The 20,799-nt window shown below is 35.4% G+C and overlaps 1 protein-coding gene across 1 annotated transcript; it reads left to right on the forward strand.

Moving 5' to 3' along the window:
- The first annotated feature begins 8,867 nt into the window (after positions 1 to 8,867).
- LOC113749146 lies at positions 8,868 to 18,055 on the forward strand. Its single transcript, XM_027292816.1, has 8 exons — positions 8,868 to 9,011; positions 10,290 to 11,806; positions 13,220 to 13,402; positions 14,073 to 14,168; positions 14,250 to 14,412; positions 14,540 to 14,672; positions 14,758 to 16,524; positions 16,650 to 18,055. Exons 2-8 carry the CDS (start codon positions 10,459 to 10,461, stop codon positions 17,073 to 17,075), a joined length of 4,116 nt encoding a protein of 1,371 aa, XP_027148617.1. The 5' UTR covers positions 8,868 to 9,011; positions 10,290 to 10,458; the 3' UTR covers positions 17,076 to 18,055.
- The last annotated feature ends 2,744 nt before the right edge of the window (positions 18,056 to 20,799 follow it).

Genomic DNA, 20,799 nt, shown 5'->3' on the forward strand with positions numbered 1-20,799 from the left:
TATAAACATAATATGCATGATATTTTAATCCCTTATGATTTTATATTTTACCACGTAACCCCCTTATGGTTTAGTGCTTTACCGTATAAGTCTCTTATGATTTTCAAAATGTATACATAATCTCTTGTAATTAATAAATAATTTCCAACATTACACAGGAGAACTTTTGGCGTTTTAATTGACTCAGTTATGGGATGCAAATTTCATCATTTTGACACTTTAATTCAAATTATGAGGGGATTATCCATAATTTTTGAAACTATATGGACATTATGTGAAAAAATAATTAAACTGCAGGGGGTAAAATGTATTTTACCCTTTGCTTTATTCTGCATCCCTATTCGAAATATGAGTAGAATTCCTCGAAACAATAAAACAAAAAGGATTGGGATGAAAAGAATTAGAAAAACCCGAAAGAAATCAAGAAGCCCGACAAGATGTCGAGTTGTTACAAGATTTAACTTTGGATATGTTCGTGGTCTAGATAATCACACGAGTCCATGGAAGAGTTCAAAATTTGGTCAATATATTGGCTAGAAAATGAGATTATTTTTGTGCTTCAGATGACCAATCTAGCTTGCATCAATCAGGAAAACAAAAACTACATACTTCTAACCGTAATCAAATTACAAAGACACCAATTCATAGTTGTGTAGTAGTAATTAAAAAGTAAAATGTTAGGACAATTTATATTAACTTTGCCTAATTGTCACGATTACAGAGATTTCTTTCAGAAAAAAAAAAGCTTTTAATTTCCAGTGACTTCTTAGAAGCGAGCTCTAGATTTTTCACAAAAAAAAAAGGAAAGAAAAGAAAAGAAAAATATTGTCTGGAATTAGCATACAAGAATCTTAAGCAAAAGAAGACCTCAAGGGCTAGTTCCTTAGATAATTTCAAAAAGTAAAAAGGTGGCCTGATTTTGCATTGAGCAATTAAATTCGTGTGTCTCAACTGATTATCCGAGTACTTATTCTGAACATGAATTTTTCTTTCCTTACATTGCAAGTCTAATGGAAAATTTTCTATGCAGAATCAGTTATCACATCAAGGGAAAAAAAAATTATACGTCAATTAAATGACCTTGAGAGTTGAGATGATTGAACCAAGAAAAGAAAAGAAAAGAAAAGGCATGGAACCTCGTTTAAAAGGAAGGTGCCCTTTTGCAAAAGACCAAATTTTATTCATAATTGTGACAATATAGCTGCTGGGATTTAATAATTTTCAGTTTCTATTTAAATAACTTTGGACCGTGGTGCCTAAAATATATATATATATATATATATATATATATATAAAAGTTTAGACTGTGGTAAATGTAGGTCCTACCATTTACTTCTGCCAAATTGTTGACTAAGCCAATTAGCAATCCTTCACGGCGATCACCTGACCAGTTTTTAATCTTATGCTTCAACAAAGCGAGTCAAACCGTTTCCCACCATAAACTTCTTCTTCTTCTTCTTCTTTTTTTTTTTTGTATTCTTTTTGGACCTCTAAAGCAAGAGCGGTAAAGGGCGAAATTAGTTAATAATCTGAAGCATAAGAAGACTGCTGGCATGTGATCCTAGCAGACTTTAACTGTCCATTTCGATGGGTTCAGAGAACTTCACACTCTTTTTTTTTTTTTTTTTTTAATTAACAAAGTCTTTTTTCTAAGGATATTTGGATAGCCACTAAGGTTTTGTTTAATAACCCAATTTAACACTTAAATTTAATGAGTTTAAATTTTAACATATTTTGACGTGCTCGATAATAAAAAATAAAACATCTGAATTAATTAGATAGCACTAAATTTTTTAGACAAAATTTGTTTCAAAGAATAAGTGATAAATTATTCACTTATCACTTAATGTGATAATATATATATATATATATATATTCAAATGTATTAGATTTAATATTTAGCAATTTAGTAACTTAACGGATTTAGATTTTATATTTTAGTTTTCAAAGTTCAATTTATTAAACGCATCCTTAGATTTTCAAGTTTTTTTTTTAAAGTTATAATTTCAAAATTTTTTTCTAATTTCAGTTTTTTTTTTATAATCTAATTTCAGTTTTCGATTTTTTGCTAGGGTTCTCTATGCTTTTCTTTTCTTTTTTGTTTTCGTTTCCACTGGTCGTTGCTGATGCCTTTTCCTTCAACTATCGGCATGAGGTCCCCCAGTTAGCTAAAGTAACAATTGTAACAATGGTGTGACAATTGATAATGGCTAATTATGGTGCAACTTAGTGTAAAATAGCCCACAAGTTAGTTTGTCATGATTAAGTACCCAGTAGTGAAAATCTTCACAAATGTTCGACTGACAATTGACAAAAAGGGATACGTGGAATTATCATAAAAAAAAAAGGGGATATGTGGCCAATGTAGAGATAGAAATTGCACTAATTAAGAAGCGTTTAGTGTTGAAGGTTGGACAAGTCCAAAAATTGGTTATTGGTGCTTAAAAGTTTAAATAAAAGAGAAAGGTGAAAATCATTTTGCACAGGTATGGTGTGATAAAACGGTCAGAACTGTTCCAAGATAATTTATCTCCAATAGGGCTGACTATTGTTAAAATAAATAAACAAATAGATAAAGAATTAACGTTTTATATACTGATAATTAAATGTACTGATTTTTTATACTAGTAGTTTTAAATGTATCCTACATGTGCATGATTTGAATTTTAGATTTAAATTCATATTACGTAGCATTGATCTAAATCTGCTTATGTAAAAAAAACCTTACTGGTAACATATAAAAAAGTTATCCATAAATAAATAGCACAAACCTCATTAAAATGACATACGGTTTATTATTTCTCGAATTAGTAATTTATTTTCATAAATAACTTTCATAAATAACTCAAATACATTATTCTTTTAGCCAATTTTAAAGGCTACTGTCATCGCATCAATCAGTTTTTTTTCCCCCAACAAATAGCATTAGATTCTGCAACTTTTTTTTTTTTTTAAAGTTTGCTATATTACTCGATATATATCAACAAAGTCCTCCTAATGAAAGCAAAATTTCCATGCCGCGTGTAAATTAATTAACTAAATTACGTCATGGTAATATTCCCAATATTCAGAGATTAATTCATGATAATCATGCCGCATCTACACATAAACAGTTCTAATTTTTCTCTTATCAACCAATGAATATCTTGTTTCTACCTCTCCTAATGTATATAATGCAAAATGAGATGACGAACAATACATATGAGACTTTCTATTTTGTTGGTAAAAATATATACGATCATTAAAATGTGATGTTTACCAAAAAAAAAAATTTTTTTTGTTGCAGTCATTGACTGGTCTTTTTTTTCTCCCTTGCTTCCTCTTAGTTCTGTAAGATGCTGGTCAAGCTTACTTGCCGAACCTGCGGCAGTTTTTTTTCTTTTTTCGAGGACACCTTGCGGCGGCGGATGAAGAAGTCTAGCTGGGGAATACGCAGTCGAGATTCTTGAGAATTTCAGTCGGGCCTTTAAAAAAAAAAAAAGAGGAAAAGAAATTCAGGTTTCATAAAATTAAGGGAAAATAACATGTTTCATCCTTCACATTTCGTAAAAATATTCTTTCCGTTCCTCACTTTTAAAATGAAGCAAATTCGTCCCTGACATTTAAAAATTAAAGCTATTATATCCCTGAACCTAATTTTCAATCTGAATCAAACCATTCAATAACCCAGTAATAAATTTCGAAAATAAAATTGATAGATCACTAGGTCAATTTCATCATATTCACATGACATTTATTAATCCAAAAAAATATAAATTATAACATAAAAGGCCATTCTTTGTCTTGGAATAGTAGAGTTTTTTTTGGGTAAATCTTTTCATACACCGTTAGTATATCCGCTTGTGAATTTAGATGTGTATCATAAATATAAAATTTGGTGTTTAAATTTAAATTGAAATGATATGGCGGTACATAAAACCGTCAGTGTATACAATGATAATGTAGGAAAAATTAATCTTTCTTTTTTATGTTATAATTTTTATTTTTTATTTTTGGGTTCATTAAATTTTACATGAATATCATGTTGAATTAACCAAGTGATCTACCAATTACACCCCTAAAATTTCTAATCAGGTTGATTGGTGGTTTGATTTAGATTGAAATTTGGGTTCAGGGATGTAAGAACTTCAGTTTTTAAATGTCAAGGACGAAATTGCTTCGTTTTAAAAGTGAGAGACGAAAAGAATATTTTTGTGAAATGTGAAGGATAAAACCGATCATTTTCCCTAAAATTAAACCTCCACCAACCAATGGGTAATCAATTATCACCTACCAATACGGTAGTTTAGGCACGCACCTATGTTATTATGTCCTAAATTGCCTCAATTGGCGCAGCCATTGATGATTTAACCCTTCCTTTAATTGAATATTTTCAAAGATGGCAAAAACCAAACACATAGTGCTTGACTGAAACTTTCCATGGAACTAATCGGAAAAGGCCTTTTTTTGGTGTTGTCATAAATCACCTGCTTTATAGAACTGCCATATATCTTTCCAACAGCAAGAATGCTGACGATGAGATAAACAGAAAAACTAAGAAAAAAAATAGTACTAGAGTTCCAAGATCGCTTTTCATCCAGATTGGTCAAGGTCAAATTTTAACTACTCTTCCAACCAAGTTAGTGTAGTGGTGGCATAAGGGGTACCAATATGTGTGATTAACGTTCAGTGTACCAATTGCATACTACAGTGGTAGTTTGGTCTCTGACTTACATAAGAAACCTTCTCTTCCCCAATCAAATGAAATGGTGATCTACGATGTATTCAACTGTAGTATAAATTGTGAAATTGATTCTTTTTGAATGTTAAATTAAGTATTACTTCATTTTATAGATCTGACCATCTAACTATTGAAAGACATGGACACAAATTTGTTGACTTTCAGTGAGTGTGTTTGGTTTACACATTATTTACACCTTATTTACATACATTGACTTGCTTGTATCATCAACATGTTTTTTAATCATCTTTTTATCTCACATACATCACATCAAAAAAGTGTTACGGTATTTTTTTAAAAAAAATTATCCCATATAATCTCTTATCCAAACACACTCACTTGACATTCGCTTGATGGAAGACATCCTTGAAGTTTCAACACTGTGATCAAATTTATATAGTTTTTTAGGTCTATTGTATCATTTGATTTTCAAATCTATATAGATTTGTTTCATGTTTAATGTAGGTATTGCCCATAATGCAAATAGTGGAATGAAATTACCCTTTTTATTTTTTTTCTTAAAAAAAAAAGTATTACTTCATTCACTAAGTGACACAGACGTAGACAGACATACCTTAGCCACAATTCATCATGTTCAACAAATCTTCATTTCAGGATAAATGCTATGTTGGTTTTTGTAAGCCCCTTCACCTCGTTGTGATCAATTAATGAAAAATAAGGAATCATTTATTCTGGGCAATTAGCAATGCTGACCACCTTTGAATGCTAGACGACCAGCACCCCGGCTGTGTATTTTTCCCCCTTGGGTTGGATGCTCCTGAGAAAAACTGCCAGAGGCCTTAGGCAGCCTGTCTGGCAAGGAAATTCTACCAAATGGTAAGCGCTAACAACAGTAGGTTAACATACATGAGATGTTCATAGGATGCCTTGGTTAGTTGTTCATTATTTTAATTACTTTTGTCACCAGTTCTCATCCAATGATGTGGAAGAATGACGGGAAGAATATGGGGTATTGAATTTCCTTCTTCTTCTATGAAGATTGTAGTAGTACTATATGTTACGATTAGGCTGAGATCAGATGAATTAGAGTTTCTGAATTCTAATCTCGCTTCTTTCTCCTGTGCTTTAAAAAATTTTTAAAAAACATGGTACAAATTTAAATATAGTGAAACATATGGATTTTTCTTAAAGGTTGATATCTCTTTCACAAAATATATCATCGTGAACTTTTTATAGAGACAAATTTTGTATGTTGAAAAGAAAAATTAGTTCCATGTCGCTTTTGCATGCAAATTTTATGGGTTAAAAAACCCAATCAATGCTACACTCGAAAACTAAAAAGAAAAAGGGAAAAGCTCAAATTTAATCATATATTCATGTTGTCCATAAGAATACACACCACTCAGAATTTTTTTTTTTGAAGCAGGAGCTTTTAAATTAACGTCCCCTTACTTACAATTCATCCTCCTTATCACCCAATTCAACTTTCTCAATCACTTAAAAATATATTTCTTCATTGTCCAATGATAAAAGGCGTCTTAATTAAAAATTCTTTGCTAGTTGATCTAGGCTTCTTGACCTCCCTCCCTAAAATTTTCAAGGGTGTGTCATATGTTGTTTGTTTTCCGTTGAGAAAATAGCACAATCAAATTATGGGATAAAAATGAATAAAATTTACGATTATTTTCACTACTAGTATACTTTGCTAATCTTTTAATTTGGAATGTATTCAAAGTAACTTTCCAATTTACTGCTGCATCCGCTGTAACTATAGACTTATAGGGCCTGTTTATTCCATCCGCTTTTGGCGCACGTGGACTCGACTTGCTGTCCATGCCGCCAAAAGACTTAATTGCCCTTACTAAAACTGGAATGCTTTTGGTTAGGGGTGGCAATTCCCGAAAACACGACACGAACCTAACACGAAATTAATGGGTTTGGGTTGAGGTTTTGGGAGTTCGGGTCAGAATCGGGTCGAACCCGATGAACCCGAAAAGAAAACAGGTCAATTTCGGGTCAACCCGTGGTGACCTGATATGACCCGATGTGACCCGTTTACGAATTAAAACTAATTTAATAAACATAAAAATTATTTTATCTAACTAAACTAAATCATTCTTTTTTTCCAAAGGCATTAATTATTTAATCCTAAATGAATTTATTTAACTTGTGTGAAGTTAAAATTATTATATTTGGACAAATAATACATTATGTTATTTTTTACTTTTATCTTGTTTTAATTTATTTTATATTTGGTTTGGAATAAAACACTTTTATGGTGTTTAATTTATTTTAGATTTGGTTTGAAATTATTTATTTAAATTTTTATTACTTGATGATGTAATTAATTTTGTGAAAAATTGATTTTATTAGAAATTACAGTGATAAATTAATAAATTAAAATTAAGTTTCGGGTCATTTCGGGTCGACCCGCCAATCCGCCAACTCGAAATTTTCGGGTTCGTGTCAGGTACCCTGACCCGTTTCGGGTTGGCGGGTCGGGTTCGGATCAGCCGGTTCTTTGTTATACTTAGGCCTCAACCCGACCCGCCAACCCGAACCCGACCCGTTTGCCACCCCTACTTTTGGTCCCCGTGATCACTACGAGGATGATCACCTGTTCACCCTATATGACGCTTGCATGTCATTCAGGCCAATCAACAGTTGCCAATAATGCTGAGGTGTCATACAAGAAGTAAAGAAAAAATCGGATGCTTTTCAATACAAATAAGAAAAAGGAACTTCACAAATAGAAAATAAAATTTATTCGTAAAGAAATCTTCTAAAAGGTGTAATAGAGATGCATTAGAAACATGTTTTTTTAAATTAAACTCAATGGAAGGGTTAATTTGCATAAAAACTACACCAAGATGAATAGTACTGAATTTTGAACAAATTATTGAAGAGAGAAAAGGGTTTTCGAATTAGAAATTTAAAGTCCATGTCACATATTTATTTACTTCAAATGTGACCTGTATGTTAAGTGGATAAAGGAAAAAATATCATATTGTTGCCTTTTTCATTGTCATAATATACACAAATTATTTTTTTGTGAATGATTAAAATAATGACAAAGTTTATAAAGGAGGTTAATTTTTCTTGTTGTCCTTATCAATGCAAGATCTTACCATACTTATTTGCATTCCACAAAAAAAAAAAAAAAAAGGGAAAAGGTGCCTGTGAGTGTATGGTGTAACTTGAAGAAGAAAAAAAATCTTAAGAGATAAAATTTAGAAAATCGCTATTTATATTTGGGAACTTAAAAAGGAAGACATTAAATAGCATTTAGCATGTAAACTTGTCATTGTTGCTTGGATAATAACAATTGCCGATGGCTTATTTTTATTTTAAAAATTTGTAAATAGTACACTTTTGAGACAAATTAAGTTAACTCGACGAAATTTCAAAGCCAAATTCATAGAACAAAAAATCTACTAATAAAGCAGAACCTTGATGATACTCTATTGTTACTAAAGAATATAGATTTGATTAATCAAATCTTACATAAAAAAGTTGTAGCATATGTATATTTTTTAATTTCCAATTTCCATACTCAACTGCTCTATTATTATCTTTAAATAATGAAAAAGACACCGTAAAATTATTATGGAATGCCCAAGTGGCAAGATCAAGCGATAAACTTATTTTCAACCGTTTTTCTAATTAAGGAAAATAGTGAATCAGCCCACGAGCCACCGGAAATTCAAGTTTTCATCTAGTGCTACTGCTACATCATTGGTCAAAAACTTTGTCCGATATAAGCCAAAAATTAAAAGGGGAAGAAGACGTGCAACTGAGCTGCTCGCCAAAGATACCAAGTAATGCGATCTACGGCCGCTGTCGCTTTCTAGACACAACCTCCCGTACACTAGCACTACAGCAGATCCCCCCACCACACACCGATTCGCACGGACCAGGCCCAATCTAAATCCCAAAACAAACCTTCACCTTATCCAAAATCATAATCCAAAACCGCGTAAATAAACCTCCAACAAAGGGCCTTTTCGTAACCCTGTTTTGTCTCGATCCCAAAAAAAACCGAATTTAAGCCAATACTCCTCTGACCGGCAAGTAAGTTAACGGTGATGGAAAATATTTCGCCGACCGGCGAGAATCCCTCGAAATTTCCTATAAATACCCCTCCTCTCTTCGCACTTTTATCTGCATCCTCGCTCTCTCTTCCTTGTGGCTACTCTCTCTCTCTAGACAACTTTCTATCGATACATACACGTCAATGTGTCTCTACACAGTGAAATAATTTCGATTTTTTATTCATTATTAATTAATTATTATATCGCTTTCTCTTCCTTTAGATTTGGTGCACTTTAAGGTATTTTTATTTTCTCTCTCTACTGCTCTAATTTTCCTCATTTTGTCCTAAAAGCATATACAAAATGATAATCTTAATAATAGGTTGACAAAAAATAATTTAGATCCAATAAGTGAAAATATTAATTCGTAAATGCGTTTGACTATGCAAATTCGGCTATCTCATATTCGATCTGACCTGGATTCAAGATTGATTTCTTGATTTTTCTTGATACAGTAATATTTGTGTAATTTTGATGAGATTTTTTTTATCCGAATTTTTTATGTTTAATGCTAGGTATTGACTTTTTGTTTTAAATTGCAATATATGTTGGATGGAAAAGATTGGTGATAACATAGGGAGATTAAAATTAGTTTTTAGTTTTGGACTGATTTTTGTGTAAGATTTATGTTGAGCTGAAGTGGACTCTGTTTTTTGTTGCGTAAGGGTTAGGGTTAGTGAGCGGTGGACTTTGGAACCAGTGGATGTTGTTTTTCTAGTGACAAATTTAACGTGAAATGGACTCGTGAATTTTGGGGTGAGGAAACTGAAGAATAACTGAAGTTCTGGAAGATGGATTAGACGTGGGGTATCAGTGAGTGATTAGATCCTTAATGGGTTCTAATCATCTCAATTGTTTGTTATGAGTCTAATCAAGATGATTTTGGCAATATTAACAAATTATGATTGTGTTGCATTTCTTTATTTTACTTCTAATGCCCTAATATAGATCCAAACATTGTGTTCAACTTTCTTGTTTTGGCTTGTTTAATTTGTGTAGTTTTTGGTTTGAATTCGCATTTGCAAATCTGAATTCGGGCCTGCTCTATTGAGAACGAGCATTGCTTCGTGAGCTCTTATTCCAACCAATGAATAGTAATTATGGGTTTTGAGATTTGCTTCTTCTTTTTGTTTTTTAAAGTTTTTTGTTGTTTTTTGGGGGGGGTGGGGAGGGGAAGGTGGGGTGAAGAGGAATTGGTTGTTGGCATTTTTATGTTGTTTAAATTTTTTTTTAAAGCAGTTTATTGATGGGCTGCTTCATAAGTACAGAATTTTTTGTTATACTTAGTTGTCTAGGTGAACATGATAGTCACAACATTTCGATGTAATTACTTATTATTTTGGATGTGGACTAGTGTTATTGATTTCTACCTAAATTCAATATTTTAATCAATCATTTGATCTTGCGGTTTATTTCTTCATTTGCTTTGTTTTGTTTTGTTTGAATTCTCATGATAATGTTTTCTTCTGTGATCTGTGACAAGCGCTTAAACATTATCTTTCTAATCTTGAATGCAGAAAACCTCTTGTTTGTGGTGTCTGATTTGACAAACCAGAGGCCCAAATTTTTGCTTATTGGATCTGTGGTTTGGTTTGGTATGTGCATTTGTCTTAGAGAGAATAGACAGCAAGTGGGAGTTAGAAATACTCGGTTATCCAGCTTACTTTGTATGCAATTGCATATGAGATGGGCTCCAAGGGAAAGCTACCTTTTGATCTTAACGAGCCTCCAGCTGAAGAAGATGAGGACAATGATGGTTTTTGTTTCCAGCCACAGAAGGCCGTTCCTTCAAGTTCTCACACCTCCGAATTATTTGCCTCATCCGCTGGTCCTCAAGGGATAGTAAATAACCATGCTTTTTCCCACGCATCTTCTGTCTCAGGTTTTCAGCCTTTTGTTCGGCCGAGAAGGGGTCTGGGTTCTGAACATCCTGCTAGGAATAAGACTTCAGGTAACTCAACTGTTGATGCTGCATCTTCCAAATCAAGCAGAGTTGAGAAGGAGAAGGCTGGCCAGCAGCTAGATTTGAGTTTTGCAGATCCGGAGGCTGTTGAGAAGGAAGAAGGGGAATGGTCTGATGCAGAGGGCTCTGGGGATGCATACAGAATTCCTAATACACATGAAGAGTCTACAACTGGCAACAGAGTTTTGCAGGAGAAAGGGGCAGATGAGATGAGGAACCATAATATTGATCAGGTTATGGCTTCCGAGAGTGTTGCTCGGAATGCTGGGGATGTGAAGGACGATAATGGGGACCTTGGGTTTTCAGGACAGGACCAAGATACAAATGATAGGAGAAGCAGTAGTAGTCGTACTTCAGAATGCAGCTCCATGAATGCTCAGGAAGATTCTGGGTTGGTTCCCAAGCAAAAAGAAAGCAAAGGAGTTGAAGCAAGTTATGCGCAGAAGTGTGCAAATAATCCTGGAAAGCGTCCTAGGCTTGACCAACAGAAGGAAGCAATGCTAGGGAAAAAGCGAAGTAGGCAGACCATGTTTTTGAATTTAGAAGATGTAAAGCAAGCTGGTGCTCTGAAGAGTTCAACACCAAGAAGACAGAATTTCCCCGCCCCTATTACAACTCGTACGGTAGGGCGTGCTCCACCTACTGACCGCATGGCAGATAAGCAGATTCAGTCAACTAGCAAGGAAAGCACACAACTTGATTTATCAAATAATGAGGGAAATGGTTATGTTGAATCACAAGATTCTAGAGATTGCAATGGTGAGGTGCATTCTGGGCTTTTGTCTCGGCCTAGGAGACCAACTAGTTCGACAGATCTCATGGCTGAGGCTCAATCAACATCTATATCTAGGCAAAGTTCATGGAAACAACCCATAGATTCAAGGCCAGTCAAAAATTCACCTCTCCCTGTCAGGAGACCAGCCACAGGCAGTTCAGCAACTGCAGACTTAAAGTCAGGAGTGAAAAAACTTCCTTCAAAGAAACAGGTTGCTGTGAGCACCATGTATCAGGATACATCAGTGGAACGGCTTCTGCGAGAGGTGACAAATGAGAAGTTTTGGCATGATCCAGGTAATGAACACTAATCTTTGGTATACAAATTTCTGACAGCTCTATCTAGTTTGTTTAGGGGTTTGTGAATTCTTCTATTGTGTGAATCTATGTACTGTGATAGTTCTCAAGCTTTTGTTGATAGTTGATGTGAACTTAAAGCATACTCTCCTTGCATGATCATTGTGATTCTGTGGTTTTTATTTTTTATGATGCGCTTCAGTTAGAACTTGAAGAATTGTTGTAAATGGACTGGGCATCAAGTTGTCGTCGATCTCAATTACATAGTGTCATGTCTTTGTTGTCATTTTTAAATGAGAAGAGATAGACAGCACATCCTTTTGTTTGGGGGTGTGAATGTGACAGATTGGAAACAATAAGTTCCAAGATCCTGAAAGCTCTTTAATCCAAAAAATCTTATTCTGCATCTAACATACATTTGGAATAATCAAATCTATGGGCCTATAGTGTTTGATGATATAATAGATTGCTGGCAATTCTGAATACCTGCAATTTAATAGCTTTATTTTATGCCGGACATTAGTTGACTATGAATATACTGTCCATTTTCTTGTTCGACAAGTGAAATCTTAGTGTGATTTAGGTATAGTGGTTCTCAGAAGAAGCTGAGAGGATGAAAGTCTTTTTTTCGTCTCCAGCTGACAGGACCATTTAATCTAAGTGCTTTTCTGTTTTCTTTAACAATTCTATTTCTTTCTGTGGACCATTGAACTGCTTGTAGAATGGTTCCACCTCATTTAAGGTTCAAATATTGGTTGACGATCTTTATTAATAATATTATTATTATTTTGCTTTTTGTTTGCCTCAGTTCTTTACTGGCTTTAATTTGCAATTAGTATTACGTATTTCATGGTTCGGTGTTGTGGGTGAGGCAGTATTCATCATATATGCTTATTGAGTAAATGGTAATCTTTGTATTACTCAGGCCATTGCATATCAGAGGGGATCCTACAGCTTCATATGGTGGGCATTTCAACCGACTAAAAAGCTTGTGGGATGAAGACTATTGCAGTCATCCTGAATTGAGCTTTAATCCTTATTTTTTTGTAGTTGCTAACCCACTAAGATTGGATAATGCTACATTTTGTGTTATTAAGTTTTCAATCATTGAAAACCTGGATGCATTGTGAAAACTGAGTAGCTCACAGGTTCTAAGCTTTTCTTGCTATCTAAAGAAGTTAAAGGAGTGAATTGTGTACTGCATCTAATAAACCATCATTGTGCTTACTAGTTATCTTGCTACTCCTAAGGGCATAAATTAGTTTTCTGTTGTTGCATTTTAATGTGATGACATTCTTGGTTGCTTCCATTGCCTTGCTGTTTTACCTTTTGAATTTTTTCCTTGTTAATGCTATTCTGTTGCCATGTTTTTGTGGTTTGTGGTCGTGAGCTGTATTGTTTTTTACTTTTCAGAGGAAACGGAGCTTCAATGTGTACCGGGTCATTTTGAATCTGTTGAAGAGTATGTTAGAGTATTTGAACCTTTGCTTTTTGAGGAATGCCGGGCGCAGCTGTATAGTACTTGGGAGGAATTGACTGAGACGTTTTCTGTGCATGTGAAGGTTCATGTGAAAAACATTGAAAGACGTGAAAGAGGTATATTTTAGTTTGTATGTGATTTTGTTCTAACATGACCAGTTAGTAGTGATTCTTAACATTTCGGATGGAGTTGGCATATGTGGTGGTTCAGGCCAGCCCACGATGTGTTTTGCCCTCTTTAGCAGTCCATCTTGGTACTGCTGATTAAGGGTAACAGCTCTTTTGGTGATCAGTAATTTCTTGAGTACACCAGATGCCTTTTAGGGTTGCACTTAATATGGAGTGTCTGTAAACTCATGAATTGATTGCTAGGAGAATAACTACATTTTTCTTGTCCTTTATTGATGCTTGAAAAGGTGGAAAAATGTATCTGTGTGCACATGTATGTTGGGGAATGGGGGCACTTTAACAAGTCTGGAAGCTGATTTACACGTTTGGGAATTTCTTTCAGTAAAAGTAATTACGCCAGAAATTTTTTGTTAAGTATTACACCAATAGTTGTGATATGTCCCTTAGGATTGTTTGTTTGCCCTTTTAGATGCTTCTTGTTGCTGGAACTTAGCAGAAATTGTGCTTTGCTTTTAATGAATGAGTTTGTATTCGCTGTATAATTTCTAAGGATTCTGTTGCTTTCTGTTTCATGGATGGTTTCTTTTCCTTTCTTTCCTTTTTTTTTTTTTTTGGGGTTGTCTTATGGATGGCTACTTACTTTTCCTTCTTTTGTTAGGGTGGTATGATGCAATATTAATTCCATTTACTGAGCATAAATGGACCTTTAAGGAGGGTGATGTTGCTGTTCTTTCCTCACCTAAGCCTGGATCAGGTTTTGTACCAGTTCCAGCATTGATTATCATATTTCTAAAGCTTCAAATTAGTTACTCAAAGTTTTCATGTTATAATGCAGTGAGATTAAAGAGGAGTAGCAATTCTGTTATAGAAGATGATGAGGAGGCTGAGATCAGTGGACGTGTTGCTGGGACGGTCAGAAGGCACATTCCTATTGATACGCGTGACAGTCATGGGGCTATTCTGCATTTTTATGTTGGTGATTCATATGATTCTAACAGGTCAGTTTTACAAGTTTCTCATTTTCTCATTGGCTGCTTCTCTCAGGCGCATTTATTGCTAATGATGTTTTCCTTCCAATATTAATGGGTAACTGATTGAGAATTATTTCTTCATGACTTGTTTCAGCAAGGCTGATGATGATCACATTTTAAGTAAACTTCAGCCAAGGGGCATCTGGTATCTGACTGTCCTTGGCTCTCTTGCAACCACCCAGAGGGAATACATTGCCTTGCATGCTTTTCGCCGCCTTAATTTGCAGGTAATAGCTATAATTCAAAGTTGGGCATTCTCAGATGCAAATTCTTGTGGAAATAACCAAATACTAATTATCTGTCGTCTTATAGATGCAAAATGCAATTCTTCAGCCTAGTCCTGATCACTTCCCGAAGTATGAAGAGCAGCCGCCTGCAATGCCAGAATGCTTCACTCCAAATTTTGTGGACTACCTTCATAGAACCTTTAACGGGCCGCAGCTAGCTGCAATTCAGTGGGCTGCTATGCATACAGCTGCAGGTACTAGTAATGGGATGGCAAAGAGGCAAGATCCATGGCCATTTACTCTAGTACAAGGTCCTCCTGGTACAGGTAAGACCCATACTGTCTGGGGAATGTTAAACGTCATCCATCTAGTTCAGTATCAGCACTATTACACTGCGTTGCTGAAGAAACTGGCACCTGAAAGCTATAAGCAGGCTAATGAGAGCAACTTGGAATCTGTTGCTACTGGATCCATTGATGAAGTTCTTCAGAGCATGGATCAGAATCTTTTTCGCACTCTTCCAAAACTTTGCCCAAAACCTAGAATGCTTGTCTGTGCTCCTTCAAATGCTGCAACAGATGAATTACTTGCTAGGGTTCTTGATCGAGGGTTTATTGATGGTGAGATGAAAGTTTATCGTCCTGATGTTGCCCGAGTTGGGGTAGATACGCAAACGCGTGCTGCCCAAGCTGTTTCTGTTGAGCGGAGAACTGATCAGCTTTTGAATAAGAGTCGTGATGAAATCTATGGTTGGATGCATCAATTGAGAACTCGTGAGGCTCAATTATCACAACAGATAGCTGCCCTTCAAAGAGATCTGACTGTTGCTGCTGCAGCTGGTCGTGCGCAAGGATCTGTGGGTGTTGATCCTGATGTTCTAATGGCTAGAGATCAAAATCGCGATACTTTGCTGCAAAGTCTTGCAGCAGTGGTTGAGAGTCGAGATAAAACTTTGGTTGAGATGTCCCGCCTTCTTATATTGGAAGGCAAATTCCGTGCTACTAGCAATTTTAATTTAGAGGAAGCTCGTGCTAATCTGGAGGCAAGTTTTGCAAATGAAGCTGAAATTGTTTTCACTACTGTTTCAAGCAGTGGGCGAAAGCTATTTTCTCGTCTTACTCACGGTTTTGATATGGTTGTGATTGACGAAGCAGCACAAGCTAGTGAAGTAGGAGTACTTCCTCCACTTGCTCTAGGTGCAGCACGCTGTGTCCTGGTTGGGGATCCACAGCAGCTTCCAGCGACAGTAATCAGCAAGGCAGCTGGAACATTGTTGTATAGCAGAAGTCTCTTTGAGAGGTTTCAACAAGCTGGTTGCCCAACAATGTTGTTATCAGTTCAATACAGGATGCATCCTCAAATCAGGGATTTTCCTTCTAGGTACTTCTACCAAGGGCGGCTGACAGATAGTGAAAGTGTTGTTAGTTTACCTGACGAGTCTTATTACAAGGATCCATTACTGAGGCCCTATTTATTTTATGACATCACTCATGGTAGGGAATCGCATCGAGGTGGATCTGTCTCTTATCAGAATAGGGAGGAAGCCCAGTTCTGTCATCGATTGTATGAGCATCTCCAGAAAACAGCTAAATCATTGGGTGTGGCAAAAGTAACAGTGGGTATCATTACCCCATACAAATTGCAGCTAAAATGCCTTCAACGGGAGTTTGAGGATATCCTAAATTCAGAAGAAGGGAAAGACATCTATATAAATACTGTGGATGCTTTCCAAGGTCAGGAACGGGATGTCATTATAATGTCATGTGTACGTGCGTCAAACCATGGTGTAGGTTTTGTTGCAGATATTCGTCGAATGAATGTTGCTCTTACTCGTGCTAGAAGAGCTCTCTGGGTATGGAACTTTTGGCCTTTTCTGTCCCTTCTGGTGTTATTTTATTAATCTAACAACATGCTTTGTCGCATAGAGGAACTTGTGCCTCACTGCTTTTTCTTGTGGTGACTGAATTTTATTTGCAGGTCATGGGGAATGCAAATGCACTGGTGAAGTCAGATGATTGGGCTGCTCTGATAAAGGATGCTAAAGCTAGGAACTGTTACATGGATATGGATTCTTTGCCTAAGGATTTTGTGTTACCAAAGTCGTCTCCGTATCCCTCATATCAGGCTAAGAACCCTAGCAACAGGGGCATGAGAACTGGGCTTAGACATAGGCCCTATGATGTGCACATGGAGTCCAGGTCTGGTACACCATCAGAAGATGATGAGAAGTCGAATACATCATCAATTTTAAGGAATGGAAGTTACCGGTCTTTAAAGTTGCCAATTGAGAACTCTTTGGATGATTTTGATCAATCTGGCGATAAATCTCGAGATGCCTGGCAATATGGCGTTCAGAAGAAGCACAATTCAGCTGGAGCAATGGGGAAGAGAGAATTACAATGATTGGTCAAAGTCTAACATTCCTTGTACTGATGGAGTGACAGACCACCACATTTACTCCTCCTGGCTTGGAAAGCTAGGAGCACATGATCCTTTTGCTCAAACTTTGTGTGGCAGGGTGACTTGGTATGGATGACCTTATGCAACAGTACACTTAATTGAGCAAACTACTTGGAGATGAAGAAAAAGTGAAGTGATGGAGATCATTGCTTCCAACTGGGCAAGTAGCTTTGTTTGAGTAAATCCGCTCTGGGTTGACTGATTAATGGCTTGGGGCACGCACGAAGCATATCATCTTGACATGGCTTTCTTCTAAATCTGGCCGTGTAGGCTCACTGGACTTTGTGTAGGGGTAAAGACATACTTGTGATATGTGAGCTGAGGTTAGCCTTCTGGGATCTCCGGTTTACGGCATTTTTGAATGGTCTAACCCAGCATGAATTCCATGTCGAAGTGGCACTTAGGCAAAATTTGTTTGTGGCGGAAATCCATCACCATTTTTTGGCTGCAAGTTGGTTGTATGTACCCACAACTTGCACAAGACTGAAAGCTCAATAAGAGTTTCAGTCCTGGTTTCTGGAGTGAAACCAGATGAGAATTCTCATCAGATGAGAAGGCTACATATACCATGAAACATTTGGTTTCTGACTGAAGCGTTAATATGCTTCATCGCATGAATGTAAGACTCTGCCAGAACCTCATTAGTAGATATTGAAGATGCTGTACAGGATATTGGTACAGGATTACCAGCATATTATAGCTAATGCGCGTCTGGAACGGACTAATTCTGTATATATTTGCAGCAAGTCGAAATTAGGACTCTCTTCTAAACATTGCCCATTACTTAGTGGGTAGAAAATACATTTCTTGGTTAGGTTCGTACTCTCAAATTGTAATATTGTCTTTTTTGTCTTACTTTCTGACAACGAATTGCTGAATGATACACCATTTCTTTTTTATTCAACTTCCCTGACTTCCGTGCCTTGTTTGATTGCATCCGATTATTAGCGCTTTTGCCCTTAGTGTTCCCCCTCTTCGCCGCTGTTGACAATGGAGGAATCACATCTGAGTTTCTTAGTAGGGTAATAGCAGCATTACTTATTGCTACTTCATCTTGCAGCAACTCTACGCCTTGCAACGTGAATAGGATTTCATTCTTGGATAATACTCTGAAACGTAAAAATAAGCGAATCAGGTAGTGCAATATTACCCGTCAAGTGCAAATAAATCGGATGCGCCGGAAGCAGGTGTCCACTCCCCGCCCTCGGTTTTGTGGATTAGGATGAGATGGAGAGTCAGCAGATGGGCAATCGGGATCTTTTTTATCTTTGTTTATATATTCCATTCTAGTTAATGTCTGGCTGATAAAAAAAAAAATCTTCTGAAAACGATTAGCACGTGTCGCTTCTTTGTTTACCAAAACCTGAGAATAATTTCCCTTCTTTGACCGCAGCACAATTTGTCTTGTTTTCGAGTTATTAATGCGCCAGTTAAATGTAAATAAATTCCTGCGCCTCGATTTTGGACGTATTTCCCTTGTCTTCTTATTTGTCCACGAGTTTTGTGCATCTCATTGTTCTTTCCGTTTGGTCGGCATCTGGTATGTTGCAACACTTGTAGGGCTAAAACAATTCCCACAGATGAAGGAATGAGAAAACTTTGTTCTTAACCTTCCCTACTTTTGCCAAATGCACATCTTCAACATACTTGAAAAGATGACTCTCTAAACTACAATCAAACCATGAAAAAAATAAAAGATTAAAAAAACTAAAAAAGGAAAAAAAAAAAAAAGAAATTAGAAGACCAGAAAGAATTCATGCAAACCTTCCTAGAGATTATAATCCAGAAGTCCTCCTTTTGTCATGCTTTGCAACCCTCTTCAAAGACAAACTCTAGGATTTGTTATCTCTTCCAAAGATTAGGAGTCTCGCATGAGAGGGATAGTCCATAAAGATTGGGTAGTAAAATGTTTTCATTATCTTTTAGTCGGTAAGTATTTTTTTACGAGCTAGATTACCCTTGATTTTTTTTCTCGGATATCGCACGTGATGGTGTTTCCATCACACACAACGACTAAAATTAATAAAAAAACTAATAATTTATACTTTCGATAGATCAAGAGTAAAAAGTGTTCTAATAATTGTATGAAAACTAAACTTTATACGAATAAAAGTTTAAGAGTCACTAAAACTTCTCACCCGGTAAATAATTAATAGTTAGATGCCGTGATAATAAACAATGATCATACCCGTCAGCTGGCCTTACATGTTCATATATGATAGGCCCTGAATACAGAAATATCGGAAGCTGCCCAGGAGAGAAGTCCATTTATGTCCAAGAAAAATTCTTCTATTAGCAACTAAAATTCCATTTATGATGATGTTTGACGGGATGGAAACACCTAAAAAAATTCCCCTAGTTTCTCTCTCCAACCAACCGGTTACCTAACACAATTATATCCACTGTTCCAACTTGTAGTTTGTCCAAATTTTTAACCTCTTCCTGCCCCCCAAAAGAAAATTTACAACTTCCAATGCTGTTTGGGAATTACGCAAATTTTTATCTTCGTCCAACCAAAAAAGGAAAAAAGATTATTTGCAAATATCTATCTTCCTCTTATCCATAAAGAATAAATGTGATACGTATCTTCCTAAATATAATAAGAAAAAATTATTCAAAACACCCCTTACATTTTGTTAAATGAATTCTTTTCGTCTTTTTAATTATTAATTTTACATCATTTACAAATTCAAGTTAGTAAAATTTATTTTCAACATAAGATTTCGACCACGTTTTAGTTTGAAATCATTAGGTGACCGTATGTAGTCAATTTTTTATGTACAAAAAATTCAAATCTCACCTTTTTAGTGGCAAAAATAAATATAGATTGGGTTGGATCTTACTATTTTGGGAAAAGAATAAATATGATTCGAGTTAGTTTCTACTTTTTAGGGGTAAAAATAAATATGAATTGAGTCATTTATTTAACTACAAATGGGATTTAACTTTTTGGCCCAAAAAAAAATGATCATACATGGGTCACGTGATGGATTCAGGGCAAAAAATAGTAAAAACTTAGGTTGAAATTGAATGCTACCAACTTAGGGTCCTATTTGGATTGCAATTTGCTGGAGTTTTTGTCAAAAATATACTGTAGCAATTTGATATATGTAAGGTAAAAATATGATTCGAAAATGTGTTCATAGGAATTTTTTGGTGAAAAATGACTTTCCAAACAAAAAGCAAAGTTACTATTTAAAAAGTGAGAATTGGAAAATCATTTAACGAAATATGAAGAACACTTTGAATGATTTTCCGATATAATAAACTCAATCAATCTCAGTATGTCTTAATTATTTTGTGATTCACACAAAATATTCTATAGGAATGATGTACCTTTGTTTTGAAATTTTGGTGATAACAAATTCGAAAATCAAATGCAAAATTCTTTTGTAATTGTGATCGGGAGCTTTACACCTAATTTTCCTTTCTACAGTGCTGGAAGCAAGAGAGGAGTGAATTTATGAAGCGAGACATGGAAAGAAAAAATTGAATTGAGAACATCTAATTCTTTAAATTTCAACTTTAACCACTATACTAATACCTTTTCGGCGAATATACTTTTCATTCATTTAATCTTCTTTTTTTTTTTTTGTGTAAATTCAACTAAGTTGTGACTCCATGATAATTTAAATATGGTTAATATTTACATCTACCTTTTTACTCT

The sequence above is a fragment of the Coffea eugenioides genome, chromosome 10 (assembly GCF_003713205.1).
Source record: "Coffea eugenioides isolate CCC68of chromosome 10, Ceug_1.0, whole genome shotgun sequence".
NCBI lineage: Eukaryota > Viridiplantae > Streptophyta > Magnoliopsida > Gentianales > Rubiaceae > Coffea > Coffea eugenioides.

What these genes read in the sequence shown, in the direction of transcription:
- LOC113749146 (XM_027292816.1), top strand. Translation starts at nt 10,459, where the DNA reads ATGGGCTCCAAGGGAAAGCTACCTTTTGATCTTAACGAGCCTCCAGCT. An exon ending in GAAGTTTTGGCATGATCCAG is followed by an intron (nt 11,807 to 13,219) that starts GTAATGAACACT and finishes TTTACTTTTCAG; the next exon opens with AGGAAACGGAGCTTCAATGT. An exon ending in GTGCTAGAAGAGCTCTCTGG is followed by an intron (nt 16,525 to 16,649) that starts GTATGGAACTTT and finishes TTTTATTTGCAG; the next exon opens with GTCATGGGGAATGCAAATGC.